The sequence below is a fragment of the Girardinichthys multiradiatus genome, chromosome 14 (assembly GCF_021462225.1).
Source record: "Girardinichthys multiradiatus isolate DD_20200921_A chromosome 14, DD_fGirMul_XY1, whole genome shotgun sequence".
Lineage (NCBI taxonomy): Eukaryota > Metazoa > Chordata > Actinopteri > Cyprinodontiformes > Goodeidae > Girardinichthys > Girardinichthys multiradiatus.
In genome coordinates this window covers 27491822-27516074 of record NC_061807.1, presented here as the reverse complement: position 1 = coordinate 27516074, position 24253 = coordinate 27491822, and the positions used below count along the sequence as shown (strand labels likewise).

Below are 24253 nucleotides of genomic sequence, written 5' to 3'. Positions count from 1 at the left end.
GAAGAAGGGCGAGACTTTTGTATGAAGGCTGTCAGAGGCTAGGCGAGTCATTTCCCGACACCAGCTTAAACAGAACTTACAGTAAACCTGCTTAGTAAGACCTTTCAGGTTTAGGGAAGTCCGGACCCATTGGGATGGAGAGCTGGATTGAGCAATCCCTTTAGACATGGGGAAGTAGGAGGGAGGGTTTAGCTCAGCGGACAACGAAAATCTATAACATTTAGACCTGTCAGAAATCTAACACTTTGAAATGTTTATTCCACTACAATTTTGAAGTTTTAGTGTGTTTGTTCAATTCCTAAACCAGACCTAATTTCAGAATAACACACAGGTAAAATCTAAAACTCTGAGCTAAACTCTGGATGCCAAAAAAAGAAAACAAAATGGCTATTTTAATTTTTTTAAGCATTTATCTGTGGGTTTCCTCAGACAGTAACTCTAATGTCAGGGCCCTATGAAATCTGGCAGATGTGGTTAGATTCTTAAGCCTTTTAAGATTTTAAAAATTGAGAAGAAGCAACCAACAGAGAAACAAAACTTTCCCAAAATGAATTTAAGTGCATATTATTTATTATTAATGAAAAACCAAAGCAATCAATACATGACTTGACTAACAATCAATTTGACATGTGGCAATTCAAAGACACAGGGTAAAGATAAATTAATAAAGAAAAGACTTTGTTTGGAAATTCAGATTTTTTTTACCTAAATAATCAGATAAGGAATTAAGTCTGAAATCATTTCACATATTCAGATTTCTTGTGTCCATAGTTATCCAAATCTAGAAAATTATAAAAGCCAATTCCATACTTTCAGGACTGTGAAGGAACCCTTTTGTTGACGTTTTCATGAATCAGATTTCATCCATCCATCCATCCATCCATCCATCCATCCATCCATCCATCCATCCATCGTCTATACCCTGGACAGGTTTAGTTAGAGCCATTAACAGCAGCATTCTACTTTAGAATCAGTTTTCCTCATATCTGAACAATCCAAACGAGATGGACACACTTCAAAGACATGACGGGACTTGATGTTCCAGAAGGTCCCCTTTATTTCTTCATGTTACATAAGCTTTTCAAGACATAAGCATATATGAAAAGACATGAAAAAAGTGCGGCAACAGTTTATTTGCTGCTTCCTTTTTTCTTGAATATTCAAAGAAAGCAAAGTAATTCTAAACCAATCACTGTGAAATCAATGTTACAACTGTTTCCTGTTTCTCCATATCGACGTCTAGTTTAGGTAAAAAGGATTTTATTAATATTATATGATAAACTATAGCTGTGGTTCCTCCCGCGCAGATACAATACAGATCATTTCTTAAAGACGGGAAAAAATTACGAAAATTGTATTATTATCTGTTCTGGCCTTTCACTTTTCCACTTTGACGCAAGTTTTTTTCACAATTTAACCATAATATTTTAATAATAGCACTATTTTAGATATGTTAGTGTACAAAAAATAAATAAAAGATATATATATGAATTAGTTGCCCCAAGGTAAACATATCAATTTGGAAATTCATATTTTGACAGTTTTTGCGTTTGAAAATATTTCCTAAACATATAGTAATAATAATTATAATCATAAAAAACAATTATACAAATAACACTAAATCAAATATAACAGTAATGTTGAACTGCTTTAGAACTTGATTTGGTAAGAAAGAAATCTTTCCATTTTATGTTATTGTGCGGAAAGGTTGAAATTTCTGCATAACAGAGAAACAGACAATTTCTGTTGGTGTCCTTTGGTCCATGTGTTTCCTTCAGGTGTGTTTTTATTTTAGCATCTGTAACATTGTTCTGGGTTTTACATTTTTCTCGACCCAACTATGACTGAAAATGCTTGCCGGACCACATCATGAATTACTAAAAAGAGGAAATTGAAGCTTTAACTAAAGTAGGAGGTTATCATAAATATTTTAATTATTTATTCAACTTTACCAGGCTGACAAAACTGACTCTAACATCTAAAAATGTTCTTGTGAGTTTACTGCTATGTTGACATTTCCATAAGGCAGTCAAAAGCTGGCATAACATGACAATTAACTTGGCCTGTTAGATTAAAACAGGTGTCAAACTGTCCCTGTCTGGGATGTTTCAGGCCTTTCTTAACTTCGTTCTCTTTGTAGTTTGCAACGGGAACCTGATTTTGTCTTTGTAGTCATCAAGTGGAACCTGACACTGGCAGCCACCGTGTTGGAGGGAGACGTGATTTATGCTGCTGGGGGCGACGAGGTGATCCCACCATCGGTCTCTTCCCTCTGTTGTGGCGTCTGCACACACCCTCCAGTCTATTAGTACCATGAGAGCTGGACTCTGAGTCCAGGATTATCCATCAAAAGGCTGATCGAAGAAGAGAGGAGGGGGATTCGGCTAAAAGGAAACATTAAGCCGGCCTTCCCAGGTGGTGCGGCTGGAAGGAAACTCCCATCTGTGGCATGGACGGGTCAAACACCGGCCGTGTATGTGCTCCTGACTTTTATGGGCCGTACACTGCATGTTGAACTCCGTCTAGTTGGATTTGAACCACGACCGATTGGATTTCAGGCTCAGAGAGGTGAACTGTGACCTTTTTACAACATGTGCTCCCCTGATTTTTCCACAACTGCATTTAAACTTGATGTTACTCTGTTTACCACCCAGGTCATCCCGACCAGACTGGATATTTATAGTTGAAATACACCCTTTCTTCCTCTTCGGCTCTTTTCTTGGTGGATAGTTTTTGGTCAAGGATTAAATCAGCATAACTTTTTATGAACTGATACAAAACTAAATTAAAGCCTTCTCTGGACTTTATATTGTAAATAAGTCAAATATTCGGGCTCTTTATTGTTTTGAAATTGTGTTTTTGATTAAGTTAAACATTTAAACAACCATAGTTGAAAATAACTAAAAGTAAAAATGACATTAAATAAAATAATGTATACTAAGGAAAATAATGAATTGAATGAATGCATTTGAACGTAATTTGTATTTTATTTCTCTTGTTCCATAGATAGAAATATTTTTAGGTTCAAATCTCACCTTGGTCCTCTGTGTCATAATTTTCTCCAGTTACTCCAGAACTTCCTCACACGGTCCAAAATCATTCCCGTTAATTGCCAAGTATAAATTGCCTTAGGTGTATCTGTGTTGACCCTGTGACCTGTCCTGTAGATTTCCTCTAAATGTTGCAAAATATGACAAAAACACTCATTCGTATTTTCCTAAACAATAAATAAGGTTTATTATCTTACAATCGCAGCTCAGATGTCTCCCCTCCTGCTACATTAATGCCCTGCCAGCCACCAGACAGAGGGTGGTCTCACATGTGGGTGGTCTCATCTTCAGTGTCTGAGCTGTACGGTGCAGAGGTCTGGGCTTCAGGGAGGTTGTTGCTCTGCAGGTAGGAGAAAACCACCTGGACCTGAGTGCAAACAGGGAGAAAGACTCAACATATAGAAAGAAAGACACAGAAGTGTTTGAAGTCCTAATGGATTTTTACTCTTCTCTGGTGGCTAAAGAAATGAGCAGCTTCACAATAACTTTATTCAAGCAGGACCAAGGATCATGGTATTTTCCATAAGCAGGGATGCTAACAGAAATGTTAGCTAAACAGAAATTAAAAAATAAAATGGCTGAAACTGAATTTTCACTTCTTTCGGTTGACGATTGTGTTAGCAGCTAACACACTAATGTTTGGAGACAGCCTCAGTGGCGATTTGCTCGGCACAGATTGGTCTTTATAAGGGCGGACAGTGGGTGCAGCCTTTGGCTGTGCACTCCTTGGAATTGTCGATGCTGGGGGTTTGGCGGGCGGTATGGATGGCTAGGTCTCCCTGTCCCTGCACAGCCCCTTGTCTATGATGACATATATCATCTGAGGACTAGGGGGCTGTGCATGCTTGTTGTGACTGTCTTTGTCCACCCTTTCTTCTGTTTCTTCTCCATGTTGTCATTTTCTGTATTTATAATTGTCATGACCTGAACCAGATATAGTTTAGGCAGCAAGGAGGACAATCACCAACACAGGAAATAACCAATCCTTTCCCAACAATCTGCCTCGACACAGTAAGGCAACCGGACCCAACATATCGTTTTCTTACTTTCTCTGGGCAACATGGGGGGATGTTGTCTTAATCTTTACCCTGCTTTACTTTTATTTTTATCCTTGCATGCTCTGACATCAGTTTAAAAGAAGACCTCCTGTCTCCATTTCCTGTGTAAATAATTGTCACTGTCTGTGTAAATAACCATTAATACAAACATGATGATGGTTTAATTGGTTTTTAAAATAGCAATAACTTAATCTGCTGTGACAAGAGAGTTATCTACTACAGGTAAGATATTGACTGCTTATAACCTTTTAACAGAACCTCACTTCAACAGTTTTGAAGTATGCCTTTAGAGCCATAACATTTTTTTAAAGCAATATTGGAAGGAAGAAAGTAGTCCTCGAATAAGTACAATATGTAAAATATGTGGTGACACATTTATAAATATATATGTGGCTATAAATAAATGTCTTTCACACATTCACCACTATTTGTGTTTACTGGAAGCTGTCTCATTAACATTTTTAAACCAGAGGTTACTTACTCTGAATTATTTTAGTCTCTTTACTCATACATGTTGTTTTTTTTAACTTTGTGCTCACCTGTATCACCACCTCCTGAGAGATGTCCACAGTGGCTCCATTTTGCTCCAGTCCTGCCACCGGGGGGCGCAAGAGGCTGGGACCAAAAACTGTAGCCAGGTTCAGCAGAGTCATCTTGTTAACATCATGCCTCTGTGCAACTCTGAAAAAAACATTTAAAACAATTATAGGGCTAAGCTTCTTCTTTTAAATGTTAGTTCTTGTTGCAGTCTAGTTTCAGTGTCAACAAAACCAGTTCTGAAAACAACATTCAGCCAGTGTAGTGTACAATTTAAATAATAGCTTTGTGTTTTCCGAACAGCAGAATCAGAGCTGAAGAGTAAGAGTTGTGTCTGTCTGACCTTTGTAGGTGATGCACGAGGTAGAGGAAGGTGTTGCGGTTGACCTCCGGACAAGACTGCAACAAGGACAGCATAGAGACGAGTCGTGAGTTCAAATCCTGGATATCTGCAGAGAGAGTCATAAGATGATGTTAAAGGCTCATAATCAACAGGAGTAAAAGGGGGAGACAGTAGAGGGATTAATGGTTTTTCATAAAAGGGACTGTAGTGATTGCAGTCCTTGGCACAATTATTCTCACTCTTAGAACATTTATACATTTAGCCAATTTTATGTGATAGACCAACACAAAGTAATTCATAGTTATGAAGTGGAGGGAAATTTTCAACATTGTTTTCAGGTAAAATATAAATAAAGAAGGACATGCATTTGCAGTCAGTCCCCTGCGCTAAATAAAATCCAGTTCAAACTACTGCCTTCAGGATTCATCTGCATTTGGTCCTGAAATGACTACTAGAAAATAGCGTCTCACCTAAACTTCCTTTAGCCTAGCTCTTTGTTTAGCTGTGACACCTTCCTGGAGAGGGGCATCGTCCAAGCGCCTGCTGCCAACAACTTAATGCTCACCCTCTACCAATGATAAACTTGGCCCTGTCTTTTAGTGTGTAACCCTGTCTCTCTCCTAGACATGGCTACTGGCTGAGCTTCTACTGTGACTAACCTTATGTGCTCTCTTTCAAACTCTAGACTTGCAAAGTGGCTCAGAGTTTATCTGCTTAGCTGTCGTTCTTTCCTGGGTGAAGCCACTAAAGGAGCTACTATTAATAAGTTTTACTTTTTCTTCCCGTAGAAAGTACTCCTGGATCAGTGCTTCTGTGTTCTTTGTGTCTCTGCTCTGTTCTCTCAAACCCCCAGTCGGTCGGGGCAGATGGCCGCTCACATTGAGTCTGGTTCTGGTTCTGCTGGGGTATTCTTCCTGTTAAAAGGGAGTTGTCCTCTCCACTGTCGCTACATGCAGCCTCAGTATGGGGATTGCTGCAAAGTCAATGCAAGCAACTGTCTCTACATGCTCCTCCAGGAGGAGTGAATGCTGCAAGCCACTGTCTCGATGCAATCGAGGGTGGGTTTCCTTAGATAGAAAAACCTTTTAACCAAATTGAATAATAAACTGAATCCGACTGCACTGCTTCATAGTTGGACACAATTGGAATGTATGTACCCGGCTTGAAATCTGTATGATTCGATTGAATTGACTTTGTAAAGTGCCTTGAGACGACATGTGTTGTGAATTGGTGCTTATAAATAAACTAAAACTAGCCTGGAGGAGGAGTGATGTTTATCACACCAATCAGCAGCTCACCGTTATAGAGCTGCAGCAAAGTGTGGCTTCTTGGTGTGAACAAGTCTCCAAAAAGATCCATTTATTTTGAGGCTTTTATCCACATCCTTACAAGGGATTCCTGGTACTGTGGGTAGTGATGTAAGAAAATTGGAGGAACTTGGAAATCCCAATCATTTTTAACACACAACATAAGAAAGGTTTTACTGAAGTGTTTTCAAATCCTTTTTATCTGGTTTTATAATAAGCACTCGAAAAGTTTGGGATGCGTTGGTCTTACCCAGAGTTTTTGCCAGACTCTGAAACAGATCAGTGGGTATGAGAGGCTCCGGCAGCTCTCTCAAGTAAAGTTTAAGGACACCAGACACTGCGTTCACCTCAGCACTTCTCAGTCTGGTTACTGCTTCCCTCAGATCTGAGCAGAGAGACAGCAATGATTGTGATTATTATCATCTGTATTACCCTATCATTACTTCCTTCTTTCTTAGAGTATGAAAATGCGTGTAGTGCAGTGAGTTTGTGACCCAGCAGCTTAAACACTAGGATATTTTCATAGTGATGTTATGAAACTCCTGCTCACCTCAGGTTGAATACTACCAGCATAAAATCTGTTGTGGTTTTTGACTGACATGTTTGCTGTGTGTTTTCTTACTGCTGTTGAATACAGCTTTGAGCGAGCTGATGTCCGTGGCGGTGCCTGAAATCCTGTAGATTCCGACCTCATCCATTCCTCTCCTTTCCACCTCCTCTACGCAGCATCTGACCAAATGAGGAACCAGCACTCCTTCCTGTCTGAGGACAGGAATAAATAGAGGTAGCGGTTTAGAGTGTTTATAAACCATACAAGGTGACTGAGGGGTGTTTCATTTCTCTGCTCAACTGTGCCTGCTCTTGCCACACTTCCGCTCGCCTACCTTACCACAGGAACCAAATGTTTCTGTTTAGAAAACTGGTCATGCAAAAATGCACACAAGGGAAAAAAAAACTCTGCAGTGAACTGCAGCTTTAAGTTTTCAGAGTCCTGACGTGGGTTGGGCGGCACTTTTACCATCACCGTAATATCAAACAGGCACTTACTGAGCCACCTTTTCGATGGGGACACAGAAGACAGGAGGTTGTTGAACTGGGGAGCCTGGTGCTTCAAGCTGGTGTGGACAGTATTTCAGGGAGAGGGTCACTTCCACTTGACCCAGCTGGAGGGTCTGCCTTCTCCACCGACTGCTCAGACTTTTAGACTCCAACTTGACAACAAGAGATAAAACAACAGATTTTTAAACTAGAACTCAAGTTATATAAATAAATTATCACCTACCATATCACACATAAGAAATAAAGAAGAATAGGGGTTAAACATTTACATCGATCAAGGGGATTTTTCCTAATTTATCTCAGTAGTCCAGTTAACAATGTTTTCAATACCTCTTCCCTGAAACCTAATTACAAATACAGCTCATTTAAATCCAAGTTTAATTGCAGTAGCATAATCTCACACAAAAAAAAACATTAATTAATATGAACGCATTTATTTAATGAGGAAGATAAGTCCCATGTTATAGACTATTGTTTTGGTTTTTACCGAATCATTGGTGCCACACTTACAGGCAACTCTAAAGTTACCTATAAAATACATATAGCTGAAATATTTCTGTAGTTTCATTTTTTAAAAGTTGAACAGTCTATCTAGTAACGTTTAACTATAATTGAATCCACTATTTCCTGTTTCCTGGATACAGAGGCCCATTTTTGTAGCCACTTTTCAAAATTGGGGAAGATGAGAGAACATACCATTCAAGTAAGGCAGATGTATGCCAAGAAAAGGCTACAAGAAAACAGGCTCTTCCCTAAACCTGCCAATATCTACAGTCAGAGCAACAATTTAATAGCTTAAAACAACTACAACTGTGACCAACAACGCTGGAGAAAGGTCCTAGTTTATCTTGTAAATAATCAGAGAGGAGGACTGAGGGGGAGGTAGAAAGACCTCCAAAGCTCAGTGTTTTTCAAAAGTCTCGTCTTTATTCTAGATTTTTGACAGAGGAGTCAAAAATAATCAAAAGAGTTGTCCAAGAGCCAAGGAGCACCCATAGTGCTTCCTTGTTTTTCCAAAAAATCTTAATGTAACTTAAAGCTTCTGCAATTATTTGCAGCTGGTGCAAATATGCCTGACCATATAATGCATCACATTTACTCATCACTGTATAACAGAACTCACAAACACAAAACGCACAGGAACACCACTTGTGAAACTAAGGGTTAAAACATGTGCCGCCTTTAACAGAAGAGCTAATAAAGGTTTTACTGCTTTCCTGTATGCATATTATACGCTAAAATGGTTATAGTTGTCTGTATGACTCATTTGTTTAGCAAAAGAAAAGAGAAATGGCTTCATTGAGAGGTGGGACACCCTTACTGCTCTGCACTCTCTAACACCCTCTCTGCCATATGTCACAGCTTGTAAACACTTCTAAGCTGCTAAACACTGTTTTGGTTCTTGTACCCGGGAGCTTTCGCCTTTCACCCTGAACGTGATTTTTGCATGGGTCAGGTTCGTTTGACATATTTCATTGCAAAGCAGGATTGACATAAACTCTTGAATCATTTGTTACCAATTACGTAAGATTAAAATGTAAAGGACTTTAATCTGGATCTTTCCAATCCTAAAAGACTAATTAACTCCTGAATAAAATATAATCTCGTTGAGTACCAAATTATTCAAGCTTTAGTGGTTAAAATTGCTAACAAATCACTAGGTGTTTTTTGGGTTTAAAATGAACTCTTTGGAAAGTTACAGTGCCTTGCAAAGCTATCCGTACTCTTTGAACTTTTCCACAAGGTGTCATGTTAGAAGTTTGATTATTAAGTAGAAGAAACATGAAACATTTTTTTTCTTTTTTTAGCAAAAAAAACAAACAAAGAGTCTAAAAAGTGTGGCTTGCACTTGTTTGTGGCCACCCTGAGACAAACTGCTACTTTACCATATAGGGGGTATATTCTGGGTGATTTGCACAACTCACAAAGTGATCAGCGTGTAGGCCAAAAAGTTTAATTTTGCTTTCATTTTACCAGAGCCCCATCTTTCACATGTTTACAGCACCCTCTAAGTAGACCCCATTCCGTGTCCTCAAGGTCCACTCTCCTGCATGTTCTGGATGTTCTCCATCTCCTCCATACCAAAATGAAATAACTGCGGGACCTTAGCAGTCCATCAAGTTCTACAGAAACCAGAAATCAATGTATTTACATTAGGTGTGCATAGTAATCTCTAAAACACGCCTGACAGTGCACCGTAAAGACCAGGGAGAACTACTCCACATGTTTTGTGGCGAATTTCAAATAGAACCTTTGTTTTTCCTTCAACAATGGCTTTCTTCTTGCCACTTTACCGTAAAGGCCAGTTTGCAGAGTACACAACCAATGGCCGGCTTGTTAACACATTCTTCCATCTACTGTGGATCTCTACAGCTCCTCCAGAGTTACTGTGGGCCTCTTAGCTGTATCTCTAATCAATCCTCTCCTTACCCTGCCTGTAAATTTAGATGGACGGTCATGCCTTGGTAGATATGCAGTTGTGTCATCCTCTATTTTCAGATGATGGATTAATCAGTGCTCGGTGAGGTGTTCAAAGCTTGAGATGTTGCTTTAAACCTGCTTTGAACTTCTCCAGGATGTCTTCTCTGCTGTGTTCCCTGGTCTTCATGACGCTGTTTGTTCACTAATGTTCTCTAACACACCTCTGAGACCTTCACAGAACAGGCTATATTTATATTGAGATTAATTACACACATTTTGGCTCTCTTTATTAATTAAGGTACTCCTGAAGGCAGTTGGATGCACTAGATTTTATTTGTTTAGAGTTTTCAGAGTAAAAAGAGGCAAAACATAAATCCACATTTACACATTTCACATTTTGTTTGTAAAATATTTTGAAATCCATGTAATATTTTCTTCCATTTTGCATTTTTGCACTGCATTTGGTCTGTCATGTAAAATTCCCCAAAACAAAATGATGATTCTGGTTGTAACATTGCAAAATGTGAAAAAGTGCAAAGGGAGTGAAAACTTTTGCAAGCTATCCCCAGTTGCAACAGCTGGGGTGTGTGGTTCTCTTCTTTCATACCTGTATAGTAGTTTTCCCCAGGACGGTATCATCTTGTCCATTTGACTGACTCACACAGAGCACCATCATCTTCTGTGCTCCATCCACCTGGAAGGACAGCTCCTGTGTCAAATTAAAGGGAAACTGTTAATGCAGGTACAAACCAGCGACTTACTTTCTCACTGTTTGAGGTTCTTCAGTCCTGACTATCCGCTGGATTAACTGTACATCTGTATTGCAGCTGGTAAAGTTTGAAACACATGGTTCTCAGACCAGAGTGCAGACTGTACTAATCCTCAGATTTAGAGCAAAGCCGGACATTTTATCAGATGCAGTCCAGACACGCAGAAGCCACTCAGTACCTTGAACAAGCAGACAAACCCCCTGCCTGACCTGTTTTATTCTCTGATTGTCTTTGTCTCAAGTTTAACCTTGACCTGTATACATACCTGGTCCCAGTGTGGGTTGAGGCTGTGTACTGATGAATGTGTCTGGGCTTGTTGATCATAAAACCCGTAACCGTCGACCTCCACACACACATAAACACCTGGAAGAGAAACAGTCTGAACCATGAATGATCTAACAACCTTTTCCTCATCACTCACAGAGAGGATTGGCTCAGTCATAACCCATAAAATCTCTTCAGGATACACAGTTTAAATACGTAGACTATTGGCAATTTTGGATTTTTTGTTACTTATTTAGGCCGTTCTCTTTCGGAGTAAAATAGTTATACAACAAACAACTTTAATGAACATCAATAAGAAGACATGGGTGCACAGGTTTGAATTCATTGTACATTTTTTTATCCACACAGGGTCAAAAGGAGAAAAACAGGCTCAAATGTATTCATACATCCCCAGTAATAGTTGTTTAATTATCGTCATGAACCAGAAACACCACGCTAGTGTCTAAAATGAAAGCAAGTATTACATCCTGCACCCTCAAGCCCAATCTGCAGCTGCCCACATTCACACACCAAGAAGAATGCTGTGGCTTTCAAATCAAATAACTCTGTACCGACAGTTAAGCATAGTGGTGGCAGCATCATGCTGTATGGAAAGCTGGAAAACGGATAGCCTCCAAATCTGTCAACTTCATGCTAGATACCAGCAAGATGGGGGAACAGAGTATAGCTGTTCCAGCAAGACAAGGATCCCAAACCCACATTACCACTGGTCATAGAATGGAAAAATCAGGCTAACATTATGCTTTTGGAGTAGTCTGGACAAATCTTTGTACTATGCTTAAAAGCTGGGTTCAATGCCGCAAACCTAACCAAATCAACTGAGTTAAAAGAGCTAAAAGTGGCCAAATATTCAGCCACAATCATGACAGGATGCCCTTGATGGCTACAAAAAGCACATGGTCTCTTTGAAACTTGCTAACGGACATATGAACAAGTATCTAAGTGGAGAAAATATTTGAGCCAGAATGTATAATTTTCTGGAGAGAAAATCCACAATAAATTGAGATTTGTGCAAGTTACTGCTGTTGAAGTTTGTTGTTGAATAAATTATTTCACCTCAGAAAGAAAGTTTTAAATGCATCATTTAAAACTTGCCTATTTCTAACCTTTGTAGTCATTTAAATGTGTAAATGTAAGGATACGTACAAGCTAGTTCCTGCAGGCCAGAAGCTGAATGGATCGCCACACTAACAGTCCCACATAACGACGTCTCGTCTTCTGTTGAGACAGAGACAACGGATTTAACCAGGGAGAATTAAATGTCAGCGTAATGTAGGTCAGACTCAAAGTGCAGAAAATGGTACTGAGTGGCACGAAAAGATAAAAACTGTGAGAGTCGCTTGTTTTAGGCATGTTTCTGTGGTGGTGGTGGTGGTGGGGGCATGTGGTGAGAGAAGGTGGTTGTACCAGCTTCAGAGCAGTGAAGATGTGGCTGCTGGGTCATTCTCAGTTTCACACAGGCACTGGTGAGAGTGAGCAGGTCTGGAGGGATGGTTTCAATGTCTGACAAACAACACAAAGCAGAAAAAAGGTCCAATCAGCTTTCAGAACCAATGATTATAGAAAGAACGTATTAGAATGGAGAAAACCAGTGTGTGTGATGCCTAAGACCACCACAGAAGGTTACACTTTAATGATTTATCATAGAAAACTGTATGATAAATCCTTTTAGGGGTTTCCTTTATGGTCTAGTTAGGTTTCTTTAAACCTAACTAGACCAGGTAATCTTTAGCTGTAACATAATATGACACTTTTAATTGAAATAGGAACACAATGTGAAATCTCAAGAGTTCCTAGTCCTTGGAGAAATTAACTATACGTATTTGGCACAATAAGGCTTATTATTTCAGTTCCCACCAGGTATAATAGACTTTTTTAAATACAGATGGTCTTAAATTAAATTTAGCATTTGCATGACATGGATCTACCTCAAGGATATTATATCTGACAGGTTGCTAATATGGCTGTAGGAGAATGTAACCCTGATTCCCCAAAACTGAGATCCCTCTGACTGCTGACTACTGAAAAAAGATAGTGACTGTCTTCACATCACTTCACATAACCTTATTTACAAATAAATAAACAAACTATAGTTTTGCAAAAAGGCTTTCCCACTAAAACACTCAAAACTCACAAAATCTGTCTTAAATTTGAAGCTGAATGGCAAGAATACGCTTAACATGCCGTGCCTTACAACAGCATTTATAGCTGTAACATTGCGTTACATTACAACCACAAACCTAAATGTGTTTTATTTGGAAGAGGGCACATAGTTTTCTTTTTTACAAATAAAAATGTGAAGAGTGGGGCGTACATTTGTATTCAGCCACCCTGAGTTCCCCAAAGGGTGGAGGCATAACCTTTGGGGTATACCTCAACCAATTTTACACATCTAGTGACTGAAGATTTTCTCCGTTCTACTTTACTAAATAGCTCAAGCTCAGTCAGATCTGATGGAAGGCATCTGAGAAGATCAGTTTTAAAGTCTTGTCATTAGCTAGCAGACTTTGACAGTGCCATTTTAACACAAAAATATACTATGATCTAAACCGACCATCCATCTCACTATCATCCATCTACCTGCAGGGTCGCAGGGGGGCTGCTACCCATCTAGAGTTGTCATTCGGTGAAAGGTGGGGCACACTACGGATAGGTCGCCAGTCCCACAAAGGTTGACACAGAAACACATGAATAGGCTTTGATCTAAACCGTTGCTGTAGCTCTGGCTGAATGTTGTTCTACAGGAAGCCAAGCATCCACTCCAGTCTCAACTCTTTGGCAGGTTGTCTTCCACCAGGTTTTCAAAAAGTGTGATTTGTAAATACAAATCACACTTTTTAGATTTCTATTTCTAAAAGATTTTGAAATCTTGCACAATTTTCCTTACAGTTCACAGTTATGCAATACTTTAGTTTGGTTTATGACTCAAAATGCAAAAACAAATAGATTAAGGTTTGTGATAGTTACATAAAAAATAAATCAGAAAGGGTTCAAGGGTATAAATGACTGTAGATAAATTTTCATGACCTGACTTTCTACATTTTTATGTATTGATGACCTAAAACCCAAACATCAGGGTGATTCTAATCATGCTTTGACCTCCAGACTGTAATATAGCTCTGAACTCACTTCCTGCGGTGAGTTTGTGGATGGTGTCTCTCCATTCTTCAAGGATGTACAGAGATGAGAAGAATAAAGTGTGACTCTGAGGTGACAGACAAACAGATCCCTTTATAAATTCTGTTTGTCATTATTCAGGACTGTAAGTGCAGCACAAACATCAACAAATGTGTATTTTATTGTACCTTGCCACTGGGACTATGTAGGTCCAGTCTGTAAACTGGGGAATGTGTGAGAAGCAACAACTCCATTTGTTCCAGCTTCTTCCTGCTACGAGCCGTCCAAGTCAGGCCCCTGGTGCCCTTCTTTATGAGAGATGGTGATGTTTTACTATTTGTTTAATTTAAAAAAAGATAATTTTTCTCAGTTTTAATAACACGCACCACATTTTGATGCAGCTGCTGCCGTAGGAGGAACATCTTGGTTCTTAATGTTTGCAGGCGAACAGTCGTGTCAGGAGGTCGTTCGTGATCTGTGACCCAGCGGACTCTGAGTCCAGCCAGAGGCAGATACCAGCTGAACCTGTACTGGTCCTGCTTCCTGGAACAAATACAAGCATCTCCACTTGATTTTAACGTTATAATCATCACGTTCCTGTAGCTCTAACAGCACCTTGGATTGAGATCCAGACAGTGTGCTGACCACAATTCCCACAAAACAACGTGCTTTCTGTTGCTGAGCTCACCCTCGGGCTGCATGTTTGAATCTGGTGCACAGCAGGAGGTCGGTGTAGAGGAAGAGGTGACGCAGGCTGCGGACACCTTCGCTCACATCCACTACAAAGTCGTCACGCATCAGCTGCCGCCTCTGAGGGAACAAACGCAGATGCACTGAAATCTGAGGAGCGTTTTCATTCTCGTCTGCTGTGTGGTTGCGCAGCAGCAGCATTGATGGTTCCAGATTCTGTTTGATCTGGCTCCAGTTCAGTTCACCAGGCCTAACAGGATAGAGGACTCACCATGCCGTGGGTCAACTTGACCTCCCGTTTACTCTGTGAACTCTCATTGACACCAGACAGGAAGCTTTGAGACAATCTGAGAGCTTCCTGTAAGGCTGCGTGATCTTTGTGTTCCACTGGCGTCGTCTTCAGGAGATCCTGCAAGACCGCAGAGAGGTTCTCAAGTCAAAAACAAAGCAGCATATAACAGACGTTTTGTTCCAGATTGAGGACACTAACAAACAGAGTTCCTACACAGTCTGATAGGTCTGGATATGTTTTGAGTTTGATTATTTTCTAAAATAATGATGGAAAAATAAAAACTGAGTATACAAGAAAATTTAATTTCTATCCTTTCTACCTGTCTTCTTTCTGTCCTTCCTTCCTTTATTGCCTTCTACTTTCGTTCCCTATTTGTGTCCTTCCTTCTTTTCTTCTTTTTGTCATTTCTTTCTTGTGTCCTTCCTTCCCCTATCCTTCCTACTTTCTTCTCTTGTTTCTTTCCTTCATTATTTGTGTTCTCCTTCTTTGTTTCTTACCTTTGTTCCTTCCTTTCTTTTCTTCTATCCTTCCTTACTTGTGTCCTACCCTTTTCTTTTTTGTGCCCTTTCCATCTTCCATCCTGTTTTTCCTTCCTCCCCCCCTTGTGTCCTTTCATTCTTTGTGTCTTTTGTTTTTCCTTTTCTCGACTTCCTTCCTTCCTTTGTAAGTTCATTCATTTGTTCCTTCCTTCCTTCCTTCTTTACTTCCTTCCATCCTTTCTTCCTTCCCTCCACTATAGAAATATCTGCCATAAAAAATAGGTGATGAGTTTTATTATTTAAGATTTCAAAAATAACATTAAGGACTGAAAGCTCGGGAAAGTTGGATCTCACAAGGTCTTTTACATGAAATGTGTAGGAACCCAGAAGGAGAATTAATGCAACATTGTACTATTGTACATTAATGCAACGTTTTCTCACACGCAGCACTAGGGTGGTCTTGGTTACTCTGTCCAGAGGCTTATACAGCAGAGCTGCAAACAAAGAACATCCATTAGACACTGCATGGCTTGGATGTATCCAATAAGAACAAAAATGTACTCGTTGTACCTTCTAGAGTGTATATCGTCCGAACTTTGTCAGCACCGTTAATATACATGCTCTGGAAAAAAGCAAAGGTAAGGTGACATAGACACAAACATTTACATGAATGTTCACCTCTGGAGTTACAGGACTTTCAGTACCTCTGCAAGAGTGCGAAAGCGAGGATTCGACTGTGTGCACTTCCTGACAACTTCAACAGCTTTCTCATAGTTTTCAATGAACCCTCCGTACAGCCCAAGACTGTTTACCTGAGAAAAACATGAGGTGGTTGGAAGTGACCTGTAAACTTTACATGTTCTCTAAAACAACACTGGACAGCTCTGAAAACACAATATGCAGTACACACTGTTAGTAGATCCCACCTTATCATTACAACTGAGACTTGAACTCAGACCTTGTTAAACCAGACGCTGGTTCCACTTTGCTTTTAATCTAAAATATAAATTAATATAAGTATATACAATTTGGTGGGAAATAAAAAAAAAGTTTTCTATGTGAAAATGTTTATACACAGTGTTATAACAAAAGAACAATAAAAGCCTGAATTAGTGTGATAATACATGGTATTGTCTAAACAGTCTGTGTCCAGAATGCATGGAGTCTGCAGAGATATTAGAGACCCGTTTTCTGACCCTAGACCTGTATCCATCTTGGATGCCGGGAGTTGTCTGTGTGAGAGGACCGTCTCAGGTCCTAGGACCTTCTAAGTGATCCATAGTGGATACAGTCTTGTTCGGGGGAGCAAGTGTTGGATGTGTTCTGTAAAAGTCCACCATCATCTCAAAATACTTGAGTGGATTAGGCTTCAGGTGGTTCTGACCACACCAGTGGACCAACTGATACACCTCCTATCTGTTTGCAGACTTGTCATTGTCCCAGATCTGACTGGTCCACTGAGGTGCAGTCATTTGTGTCCAGAGAGAAGAGAACTGGGGAGAGAACACACCCCTGTGGGGTGCCGTTGCTTATGGTTCTTGTGTGGGAGAAGATGCTCCCCTGCCTCACCTGCTGCTTCTGGTCAGTCAGAAAGTTGGTGATGCACTGACAGGTACAGGCTGGCACTGTGAGCTGGGTAAGCTACTGGTGGAGGACATGTGGTTTAATGGTGCTGACGGCTGAGCTGAAAACAAACAGGATCCTGGTGTACGTCCCTGGTTGGTCGGGCTGGTGCAGGATGCAGTGTAGTCCCAACTGACTGTCCCCTGCTGGGGGTCCAGCGGGGGGCATGACCTTCAGATGACCTTCAGGTACTTCAGCACCAGATGCTGAAGTAGGGTGGGAAGCCTGCAGTTTCTTACAAAAGTATTTCTCTCACATTTTGCCCCATTAAAGGCTGAACACACTATTCTCATGATGAAACACGGTGGCAGCATCATGCTCGTGCTCTTTTGATGCTTTTCTTCAGCAGTGACGGTGAAGGTGGCCAGAGTTGGTGGGAGGATAGATGGAGCTAAATACAAGGATCCTGGAAGAAAACCTGTTAGAGGCTGAAAAAGACTAAGAACAAGGCCCTAAACATAAAGCCAGAGCCACAATGGAATTATTGAGGTCAAAGAACAGTGAGATGATAGAATGGCACAAAGTGCCGACATAAATAAAATTAAGAATCTATGGCAAGAGTTGAAAACTAATATTTACAAACTCTAAAATATTTCCACCATTTTCAAATCTCAGTTCTTTGAGAATTTAGAAATTCTCAGTCAACCTTTTAACCTAACCTATCTCCTATCCTCATCAAGGATGAGGCAGGGGTTTGCTGGCAGGGGTTTGTCCTGTAACCGGTGGGTTGCTGGTTCAAGCCCCTGCTATGTCCGTCTCAGTCGTTGTGTCCTTGGGCAAGACACTTCACCTGCCTTGCCTACTGATGGTGGTCAGAGGGCTTGGTGGCGCCAGCCTGTGTATGGCAGCTTCACTGTCACTCTGCCCCAGGGCAGCTGTAGCTACAATGTAGCTCTCCACTGTCATTGTGTGAATGTATGTATGCATTCAGGTGGATGACTGAATGTAGGGTGAAGTGCTTTGAGGTCTGTGGGAACTTGATAAAGCACTATACAAGTACAGGCCGTACAGCACTATACAAAATGGCCTTACCATTTTCAGAAACAGGTCTCCCACCTCCAGCTTATAGTTGCTGCACATCACCATTTCCTGAGCGGAGCTCATCTCCTCCGCCTGGCTGTGAGCACTCAGACGGGCCTTTAGGCCTGAGAAGAAGCTCTGGTGAACATCTCTGAGCTCTGGCACCTGGTAGAAAACAGTCTGTACCTGCTGACTGGAAAGCACCGGCTGGGAGGTACCGGCTGAGGCCCGCAGAGCCTTCATGGGCTGCAGAGAAAGGTGTTGCAAAAAAACAAAATCGGAAGAGCTGAGTTATTCAAACAGTGCAAAGAGTCAACTGCTAGTCAAAATAACAAACTAGTGTGAGGGAGAAAAAAATAAAAAAGAGAAAAAAAAGTTGTGCCAAGTGAGAACAGCTGAAGATGCGAACAGACAGAGAAATGAGCACCGATCGCATGCATCTGCAAAACGTAAATCTTAGATTACTTTGACAAAGCATGAAACTGTCTGTGTAACACTTTAAATAATGCTGCAAGCTCACAGTGATAACATCAAAGCCACACAACCAAAACATGAAACCTGTTGAAGTACATGTTTTATTTTTATCCTATGGGTCACAGCAAATAAGAATAGGGAAACAGCAGCTATCGCTGTTAATAGAAGAGAGAAAAGAAAGGAGAAATTGGCCATTAATGCACCATGCGTATGTTATTCCGCTATCACTTCCTGTCTGAAAGGAGAAACACACTGCTAGTGTCCACTGATAGTAAAGATTAGATTGGGCTCATGCAGATGTTGAACACACTTTGCTCTGATCACATGATACCAAACCTGACCAAACGTTTACGCAAAACAGCAGGAATGACAGAAAACTAAAACTGCACGGCACCAGAACACACCAAATCCATCAGTGACACATGGTGGTGGCAGGATCATGCTGAGGGCATGCTTTCTCCATCTAATCTGCCAAGACGGGCAGGGAGCTCTTGCATGGTACTGTAAAACAATGTTGGTCTAGTCGGTGGTAGAGAGGTTGATTTGTTAATCTGTGAGATTAAACTTTTCATTTAGTGGTCCATCTGCGTTCCCATGCTCACAGGTGAGTATGGAATTTGCATGGGAATAACAGAGTTCCATGCGAGCACCTGGGTGTCTGAGTTCAGCCATCGAGTCATCTGGGAGATGCTCCCTCTGCTGGAACTGCTGCCCTCCAAAGATTGCAAATAATTTTTATGGCCACAATAGATTGGTAACTGATTTTTCCCCCAACACACTGTCCAAAGCTAAGGTTTCTTGCAAAAGTCTTGGAATATTATGATACAGACCAACACATAATATTGTGCATGAATATAAAATTGAAGGAAAGTAATACATGGTTTAAAAATCACTTTACTAATAATAATCTGAAAAGTGGGGCACGCACCTGTATTCAGCCTCATTGCAGACTAAACTTTCTGCCCATTTTTTATTGCAAAATAGCTCAAATTAGTCTAATTGGATGGAGAGTATCAATGAAAGTCAATATGCGTTCCAAAGCTCATTTGTTGCATTGAATTTTAAGTTTTTTGTATTTTTCCACAACAAAGTCATTGTTTTTCGATTTACCATGGACGTATCTTGCTAAAAAACTGTCTATGTAGCAACTTTTACATAGCTTTAAATAATAGGCAGAAATTAATGTAACATAAGGTCTCCCAATGAATAAAAGCTGGATTTTTTTTTATTTAAGACATTATTTCCAGAACTAAAATGTTTGGTTTTGAATATGAGTTGAAAGTTACCACAGCAGCCTATGTTTTATTTTTAGATAACGCTTACAGTCACATTAGCTGAAAGCTGCTTCACTTTTTTTTTTAAAAAGGGGAACCTTATTTACAATGGTTCAACAATCTACCAAGAGGGAAGCATCACATCTAATAGGTGAGATCTGACTAAGCAGGCATTTGACTCCATTTTCAGACACAGCCTGGTTGAAACAAAATAAAAAATTACTTTTAGTAGCTCATATAAATTTATAAATGAAACTGCCCATGAGGGGAACACGGACTCAAAATGTCACTTATTATTAGTGTGGTTGCAGCTGAACAACTAAAGGGGAAGTTAAGCACCAACGAACATGTTTAGGAGAGTTTCAAACTGTGCATAATGGGTATGCATGTAACACACTTTAGTAAACATTAGTCTGTCATGATGCTGAAGGTGAGTAGATAATGACCAGCTTGTAGAAAACAAGGTGTATAAAAAATGAAAGACATAGGAATTTATTTTCTTGATTCTGCGTGTGTTTCTGCGTGTGTGTGCGTTACCGTTAGCAGGGCGTCCAGCTCCCTGAGGTACACCTCCTCGCTCTCCAGGATGCCCCTCAGGACAGCCAGCTTCTTCTCCAGCATTTCCTCGCGGGTGCATGATGTCTGGGAATGATCCATGAAGTCGATCAGTAAAATGTCCTGAGATGTCACATTGAGCTGCAGAATCTGCGTTGTTGTTAGACAAACTGTGACGGTACAAATGATGTGTGAGACACTAATAGAGGCACCGTTTGAGATCTCCCAGGTGAATCATCCCTCTACAAACTAATTTGATTACCAAATTCTTCATCTTACGCATAGTTCTGGTCAGACATTTGCATGCACATATCAAAGGCATGCAGTTCAATGTAATTTTGGGGCTTGTAATGATGTATTTGATTTTTTTTCCATGGGTTAAATGATAATACATTCAACTTCAATGAAATTTGAAACCAGAATTGGCTGGACAACTTGGAATTTATTGTGGATTTTCTGTCATTTAAAAAATTATATATACATGAACACATAATTAACATCCTGCACTAATATCTGGTTAAATGTCCCTTAGCAAGATGCTCTTTTTGTAGCCAACTACTAGCTTCTGGCATAATTTTGAATTACACCATTCTAGATGCAGAATAGGCGGAGTTCATTTAAAGTTACTAATTTCCTGGCTTCTAATTATTGCCCAAGTTAGTACTATATGTCTTTGTTGTTCATTCCAAACCAGTTGTGATGTCTGTTTGGTAACGTTGTCCTGTTGGAACACCCATCTATGTCCAATTTGTACTTGTTTGATGAAAACTACCACCTCCACAGAAAGAAAACCTCTTAGGATGAAGAACAACCCACCACAAAGGCTGTCCACAGTAAAGTGAGTTTTACATCAGGACTGAGAGGGAGTGAGCAAAAAAGAAGCCTCTGTTTCAAAAATAACACCTTAAAGATCAATTGAAATTTGCAGCCACCCACATAGAGAAGCTAAACATATGCAGGGGAAAAGGTTTAAAGGTTCAGATGAGACAAAGATTGAACTATTTAGCGGCTACAAGTTTCTTTGAAGGTGTCATGGTGAGGGTATTAAAACTAAAAACACTGTGGCAGCTGTGGAGCACGGTGGTGGCAGCATCATTTTAATGTTTTTTTTAGACGCCATGGGATACTGGTGCATGATGGAAAGTGAATTATATAATGAAGAAGGACCGCATCCAAATAGCTTAACAGCTAAATGTTTGAAATTTGATATGACAGGATTTTCCAACATGACAATCATCTAAACATTCTGCTTTTGCAATGGGTAAAGCAGGCTAACAGCTTGTGGAATGGCCCTGATCTCATCGCTAGTAAAAAGTTCTGGACTGTGCATATTGTAGAAGCTATGTCTGTGAAACCCACCAATTAAAACAAACCTATTCTGATCAGAAGAGCTGACAAATGTCCACTCAGAATAATGCCAGTTGTTTTCTGATGTCTACAAAAACAATGTGATACAGGTGCATCTTGCTAAGAGTCATTTGACCAAAAATGATTGGGGGTGTATGTAAATATTTCCGTCTATTTGTATAATTTTGACTCTGTCTGGTCTGAAGACAATCCCCAATAAATGCAGACTACTTCACACAATCTTTTTTTTAAAAAGCATTGAAGTTGTTAAAAAAATTAATGATCTTTAATGCCATTGGTGAGTGTATGTAAACATTTAACCAGCTCTGTATCTTCATGACCTCACTGAATTCAGCTTTTCCGCTGCTTTAACTCAACTTCTTCATTTGGGAGGGTTCTATAAGTTTGCATAGAAGAACAAATGCTTTCAGGTTAACACAGTCTAGGTTTTTAATGTTATCTACATTCATGCTTTTAGATTTTTCCTACAGCTAAATGGGATCTGTTGACTTTCATTAATAGATGTATGTGGAGATCAGCAGTCAATCAGTGAAAAGAGCTCCTAAGCTTTTGGAAAAATGGACAACTGTGTGTAATAAGAAGAAAGTGGACCTAAAGATAGAGCCTTGAGGTACCCCACGACTGAATGAATTTTACTTTATATGGGTATCTTTATGCTTTAATTCCTTCTTAATTAACAGTCTTATTGATATGGATGCCCCTTACTAGCTATCAACCTTCAACAAATCAGTTGCTATTAGAGATTTCTAGATTGGGATTTAAAAACAGCGACGATAGAGCCTTTATCAGAGGTGGCCAGGAACTGTGGAATATTTTCCCTTCTCACGTTAAAGCTGCTCAGATCATTGAACATCTAAAGCCTTTTTGATGTAAAATCACTACTGTTTTTCACTGGGGATATTAGTAAAGCTAATCTTTTTGGGTTTTATTGTGAAATTCTTATTTGTTTGTTTGTTTATTCAAATATAAGCTTATTTTATTTTATGATGGGTTGTTGCTTTTGTAGTTCTATTTATTGTTTATTTACTGTTTTTCTACTCTGTACAACACTCTTGCTTTGTCTTGAGTTTGCACAATAGAAATACATCACCCTCCACATTATTTGGCACTCCTGTTAAGGATGTTTACCAATTCTGCAGCAGAATAATCTGACACTGAACTATTTTTGAAAAATCCAATTCTAAAAAAGGATTCTTTTATTTGGAAAATAAATTAATTTTTTCAACTAAATAATCTGGTGTCACACTTGTTGGTCCCCCTAAACTAAATATAACTGAAGCATTTCTTAGCTTATTTTTGTTTTTTAAGTCAATCAGTATTGAGGAAGTTATTTCTAACAATTACTTATCTAGACTTTCTGCTTTCCTTGGATATAAAAATTATTTCAAACATTACTGTATATTACATAAATGTAACATTACTAAAGAGTTTCCCTTTGCCACTATTCAACATTGAAAAGATAAGAGAACATTTCCTTCAAGTTAGACAGACATATTGATCCCCTTAAGGCAGGGCCCAAGTTTACTTTTCCACCAAATACACCTGTCCACATCTTTAACCGGGGTGCCATTAAGTGTTTATTTGGTGTTTCACTATTCGCCCTGGTTCTTGTCCTTTATATTAAAGAGAAGAGCTGCAGTGTCCAAAACAACACAAAATATGGAAGAAAGAAAGAGGAAGTAATAATCCAAAGAGGAATTGCAATCAGTTCAGTGAACATTTTCTGTATTTTTGAGCTGCTACCATGGTAAAATATATATAGACATTATGCTCAGCCTTTCTTTGCTTTGAGTTTGCTCTAAATAAAGTGAACTAAAGCTTCATACATCATATGAGTGACCATATTTCTCTGTTTATGCTGTAGGTTTAGTGCTGAAGGTTTCTAAAACTTAAGAACTTTATGTTTCCTATTTGGCCTTGAATCTTTCTTCACCCTACTGCTGGCATTATGGAAATTAAATCACTGAAAGACTAACTGCCCACTAGAGAAAACAAGAAACCCAAGAGCATCCACTGACTGACATGAAACATTTGTGATGCAGTAAACTCACCAGGATGTCTGGGAAGTCTATGCTCTCAGAGCTGAAAGGGGAGAGAAAACAGGACACCGCTTCCTCCTGGAAAACATCTTCCAGGATGTCTCTTCCTGCTTCTACAGCAGGATAAGAGCAAACATCAGAATTAAGGAGGGAGCAGCCCAAAAAAAAGCTCAGCATGAAATATTATGGACATTTTGGTGGTGTTCTTATAAACCAGTCAGACATGATATTTAAGCAGTAAAAATTTAAATCATCATTTGAATCCTTCCTCCTCACCTGCTACATGCTGTGACTCCAGGTAGCTCAGTGCCTCTTGGTAGACATCCATAGCAGTGAGGAGCCCTCTGCTCGCAGCTCAAGCAGAAGACTAGAGACGCAATGTGTGCACACTCTCAGATGGGGAGAGAAAACTTCCTCTTTCAGTTTAGGATGAACGTAAGAGGAAAACGCACCAGCTTCCTGTCTGTGTGGAAAGTCAGTAATAGTTGATGA

The 24253-nt window shown here is 39.7% G+C and overlaps 1 protein-coding gene across 1 annotated transcript; it reads right to left on the bottom strand.

Annotated features, from left to right (window-relative positions):
* Positions 1 to 548: 548 nt before the first annotated feature.
* si:dkey-33c9.6 (breakpoint cluster region protein) lies at positions 549 to 24253 on the bottom strand. The gene is made up of 22 exons (XM_047385100.1): positions 24038 to 24253; positions 23774 to 23874; positions 20337 to 20441; positions 18064 to 18297; positions 16113 to 16220; positions 15979 to 16030; positions 15850 to 15902; positions 14909 to 15046; positions 14636 to 14757; positions 14334 to 14490; positions 14136 to 14255; positions 13960 to 14035; positions 12238 to 12333; positions 11977 to 12048; positions 10811 to 10908; positions 10383 to 10484; positions 7343 to 7506; positions 6918 to 7057; positions 6546 to 6680; positions 4989 to 5094; positions 4648 to 4789; positions 549 to 3417 (listed from the first exon to the last, which is right to left on the bottom strand). The coding sequence occupies exons 1-22, from the start codon at positions 24087 to 24089 to the stop codon at positions 3316 to 3318; spliced, it is 2475 nt and encodes an 824-aa protein (XP_047241056.1). The 5' UTR covers positions 24090 to 24253; the 3' UTR covers positions 549 to 3315.

What these genes read in the sequence shown, in the direction of transcription:
- si:dkey-33c9.6 (XM_047385100.1), bottom strand. Translation starts at nt 24,089, where the DNA reads ATGGATGTCTACCAAGAGGCACTGAGCTACCTGGAGTCACAGCATGTA. An exon ending in TTCAAACATGCAGCCCGAGG is followed by an intron (nt 14,491 to 14,635) that starts GTGAGCTCAGCA and finishes TATTTGTTCCAG; the next exon opens with GAAGCAGGACCAGTACAGGT. An exon ending in CTCGTGCATCACCTACAAAG is followed by an intron (nt 4,790 to 4,988) that starts GTCAGACAGACA and finishes TGTTTTTTTCAG; the next exon opens with AGTTGCACAGAGGCATGATG.